This window comes from Babylonia areolata, chromosome 22 (assembly GCF_041734735.1).
Source record: "Babylonia areolata isolate BAREFJ2019XMU chromosome 22, ASM4173473v1, whole genome shotgun sequence".
Lineage (NCBI taxonomy): Eukaryota > Metazoa > Mollusca > Gastropoda > Neogastropoda > Buccinidae > Babylonia > Babylonia areolata.
The window spans coordinates 41,812,632-41,817,631 of NC_134897.1; the positions used below are offsets into that span (position 1 = coordinate 41,812,632).

At 44.2% G+C, this 5,000-nt stretch overlaps 1 protein-coding gene across 1 annotated transcript in view; it reads right to left on the minus strand.

The window, feature by feature from the left end:
* LOC143297198 (uncharacterized) overlaps positions 1 to 5,000 on the minus strand; it is a 60,260-nt gene that overhangs the window by 32,613 nt on the left and 22,647 nt on the right. The window contains 2 exon segments of the mRNA XM_076609404.1: positions 95 to 242; positions 3,291 to 3,433. Coding sequence (XP_076465519.1) covers positions 95 to 242; positions 3,291 to 3,433 — 291 coding nt within the window.

Sequence of the window (5,000 nt, forward strand, 5' to 3'; positions counted from 1 at the left end):
GTGCTCTCACAGCGCGGCACTGACACATCAAACAAAGACACACAAGAGACAGACAGACCACAGACCACAGGCAACAGACCCATGGCACACTTACCCAGTTGGTGATGTTCATGCCGACGACGGTGTAGATCATGAAGAAATTGCTACTGCCAGGCTCCGCCACCTGATGCATCTTCTTCTCACTCAGTTTGACAAGGTAGATCAGCTCATCATACTCCTCCAAAGTGAACACTTTCCCATCTCTGTCAACAGTTAACAGATGTGATTGCTTCACTTTCTCTGTCGGTTTTTTTTTGTGTGTGTGTGTGTGTGTGTGTGTGTGTGTCTTTTCTTTTCTGCTTACCCAAACAAAATTGCTCATCTTGCAAAGTGGTTAGCATCACAGACTGACAGCTGGAAAGACACGGGTTCGAATCCCGGCGGAGGTGGGTTTTTCGGCCCGCAGTCAGCTCCTATCCAGAGTCGAATGTGCTGTGGGCACGGATGTTCAGTGCTGGCACTTTAGTTGGCCCAGCGAAAGTTCATGAACCCAGGAAGTAGGGCATGGATATAAATAAACGTGGCTGACAAACAGGCCGTGCCAGCGGCACTCGCTGTACACTTGTTCAGCGGTAAATCTGCTTTGTTTCTTTCGCGCATCATCTTCCCGGATGGATTGGAAATAACGACAAAAGAAGTGGGTTTCTACAAAGAATGCAAAATGAGCTTTCCATTGACTCCAAACACAATATATTTTCTTACATAGCAATTGTTGCGGCAACGGTTGAAACATGCATGAAGAAAGAGAAGAGAAGGTCAAGCAGAAACATGATCGCAAAAATCGTAAAATTTAAATCCCTCTCTAAGAAAACATACGCTTATTACAATGAAATCGTAAAAATCACCAAAACATTTAGCATGCCTGCATGCAGATCAGCCCACCCTTTTGAGTTGTAGATTTTTTCTTGTCAGCACAACAAGTGTTTAAATGAACACACTGTAGCATGGTGAGTGCAAGCAGCAGGGGCATGTAGAGCAGGGTGAGTGTAATCGCTGCAGGAAATGTGTGGATGCTATGGAAGCGTGAGAAAAGTGGGGCAGGGGCTGCGGGGCCAAGTGAAACAAAGAAGGCAGTGTCCAGGTTTGGCACGCGGGGCCAGAAATACCGCGCGCGGTGAATGCGCCGGCCAATGCAGAGTGTGGTGGGAAAGTCTGGCATTAAAAAAAGTTTGACCCCAGACGCTAGACGCTGCTCGGAAACTAAAGAGGTGGATTTTGTGCTCGGCTGAGCAGCCGTGTGGGCTTAAATGGGGAGACTGGGATCACACTGTCGAGTGTCATCCACTTCATGGATGCGTCTTTGGGTGTGTTGCTCTGATTTTCTGACCAACACTGCAAGTGTCTGTATCTCTCGAGCCTGGTTGACACCGGTATATCTTTATGACAGATGGCATAGAGAACAGCCTTGTCACATAGTCCAAAACCTAAATGGACCTCCATATCATCATCATCATCATCATCCTTCTTCATAATCTTTTTTTTTTTAAGCCCCAAATTATGTGGCCTTTCATGCCCTGCTCTCATGGTGACCTCAGTTTCGATACCCCTCCACTTCCATGCTTGGGGCGAGTCTTGTCAAGGTCTTCAGTGTCAGCGGATTCATGGGGGATTGTCGTTGGTGGGACGTGGTGGCGGTCTCCACTCTGGGGGAGACACTCACTCAGTCTGGCTCCACGACTAAGCCATTATTGTCGTCAATAGGGGGCTTAGTAGGTGGTGTCCTAAGTACATTAAGTCAGAACAGGTGCTAACGAACACTACCGAAGTGACTCAGCAAAAGTGAATGGTCTCCTCTGGTGTGTGGCCTCCTGGCGACCTAACATGGATGGTTCCCTGCGGACCTCCTGCACTGGGACTGCTACAGACAAAGCCAGGTGTAGCTGTGTATAGGGGGAGGGGGAAGGAAAACTCTGAATGAGCGGCGTGGAAGTAATGCCACTGAAACGGTGCAGATGATGGAGCAGCAAAAACAAGCCAACAACAAAAAAAACTACTCATCTTGTCCTGTCTTTGATGCAACAGTTGTGTCAATCACTAGAATATGCATCAAACAGAAAGTGAAAGAGTCAGCATTAGCATTATACCCCAAGAGATAACAAGATGAACAGATCAACAGATAAAAAAGAAAAAACAGGTGGAGCTGAACAGTGAAGATACACTGTCTTCAGGGAAAGCAGCCTGAATTTCACTATAAAAAAAAAAAAAAATAAAAAAAAAATGTAGTGGCAAAAACTAATCACAACAAAATCACAGCAAACATAACCCTGTCTCCCCTACTCTAGTGATGTCCCCTAGACACCCGCAAGGAGCGATCAAACCAACCAGCCAGATTTCAATCCTGTGTTGCTAGCATGCAGATCTCTCAATGTGCTGGTAAACAACAACAAAAAGCAAACAAACAAAACAAAAAAAAACTTGTGAAACCTGACCCATGGCAAGATCTTAAATCCTCTGAAATCAGCAAACCATTCTAATGCCTGGCCTGGAGCTCCTACAGATCTTGATGTTCTACAGGTTCCGATAACACAACTGTCAACACTGTTAAAAACTGACCACAACTGACCACAACATGCAAGGCCTGGAACATGCCACCAGAATCAGAATCATCGAAAGAAAGAAAAAAGATCCGAAATGAAGAGCAGTGAAGTTTGTACATGTTATCAGACTGACTGCAACAAGTAGAACAGTCAAATATAACACACAACATAAAAACACTCAAAGTCAAAGCAAGCTCAATAAAGTACCACTCTTTATAATTGAAGGGAAAACATTTCATTATCATTATCATCATCATTTTCATTATTGTTATTATCATTTTTTATACTTACATATATCTCTCAGAGATCATACTCTAAGTGCTTTACAGAGTTATTTGCACAGCTGGGTGTCCAGCCGGATAGAGCCAACTGACAGCTGTGTGCAGGCACTCATAATCCTATTCCTGTGTCGTTCAGTCTGGCTTCAATCACGTACACACATACTTAAGTATATTAGGGTGGATTTCTCTGCAGAATTTTGCCAGGGACGACCCTTTTGTTGCCATGGGTTCTTTTATGTGCACTAAGTGCGTGCTACACACAGGACCTAGGTTTATTGTCTCATTCAAATGACAAGCATCGAGACCATCACTCAAAGTCCGGTGGAGGGGGAGAAAATACTGGCGAGTGTGGGATTCACTACCCAAGCAGTCACATTCTCTGGCTTCCTAGGCAGACCACTAGGCCAGCGCTCCCTAAACAGACACTACTCACTTGACACAGTCGATGCAAGCAATCACCAGATCTCTCAGAGCATAGCCCATGTCCCGCAACTTCTCGTCGTCCCAGTCGTAGCTTTCGTCTTCCAGGTATGTCGTCGCTCGCTGAAGTGTGTCCATTATCAGTGCCTTGTCTTTCTGAAAACCAAACACTATGTGTCCATTATCAGTGCCTTGTCTTTCTGAAAACCAAACACTATGTGTCCATTATCAGTGCCTTGTCTTTCTGAAAACCAAACACTATCTTCATCAGTCTCAACACAACAAACTGTTGTTGTTGTTTTTCCTTTGCTGGCTGCAACAGCCTCAGTGTCCTCCTCTTCTTCTTTTGGACTCACTTGTGTAAACAAAGTGAGTCTATGTTTTAACCCGGTGTTCGGTTGTCTGTGTGTGTGTGTGTGTGTGTGTGTGTCCGTGGTAAACTTTAACATTGACATTTTCTCTGCAAATACTTTGTCAGTTGACACCAAATTAGGCATAAAAATAGGAAAAATTCAGTTCTTTCCAGTCATCTTGTTTAAAACAATATTGCACCTCTGGGATGGGCACAAAAAAAATAAAAAATGAAGCTCAATTATATGCAAACTGCATTTACTGTTACATTTATATTTTTTGTATTCTCTAAACTTGGCACTTTGATCTGATATTCTGACCCAACAACAAGAGCAGTCATTATTATCATTTTTTGTTCAAACAGGAATTCTTTTGCTAAGCATGGAAGTTTTATTTATTTTGCAAACGTTTTGGTGCAGATAGTAAAAAAAAGGAAATTACTCTGTAATTAATGCTAGGGGACTTAATTTGCTTTAAACTGATCTTTATCATCTTAAACATTACATTTTGAAATTATACTCAATACATAAAAAGCTTGGGTTTTTAAGTTGTATCACAAGTGAGTCTTGAAGGCCTTGCCTCTCTTGTCCTTCTTTTCGTTACACAACCAACATCAACCTGCCAATGACTCTGTCATGGTTGATGCATGCTGGGTATTTCCGTGTCTCCATAACCCACCGAACCCTGACATGGTTAACAGGATTTTTAACGTGCATATTTGATCATCTGCATGCATAGACACACGAAAGGAGGGTTCAGGCACTAGCAGGTCTGCACATATGTTGACCTGGGAGATCGTAAAAATCTCCACCCTTTACGCACTAGGCGCCGTTACCAAGATTCAAACCCGGGACCCTCAGACTGAAAGTGCAACGCTTTTACCACTCAGCTATTGTGTCCTCTCAGTGGTATCGCACTCATGTCAAACAGGAAACTTCCCCGCTAAAATTACATTCACTCCAATGTGCTATCCCGTGACCCACTGCTGCACACTCCATCAAGGGTCGGATTCCTCCCCTGCAAAAACCACTACCCCTACTCATGAGGAGAAAACGAAAGTAGCTGTGGCTAGTGACCTCCCTTTGGATATTACCTCCCTTCTGCATGCCTATGCAGCTCCCTTGTCTGACAATTCCCCAACTTTCCTCCCAAGCGCATCAACGCTCTGTTTCGCTTCTTCTTCATGTCACTGCCTCAGCACCAGCAGTTCATACATACTGTTTAAAGTCAGCTTGCCTTGGGGTGATCCCTTAACACACACACACACACTCACACACACTCACATATACACACACACAGAGCAAACACACACACACACACACACACACACACACACATGCTTACACACACACACCCACACACACACACACGA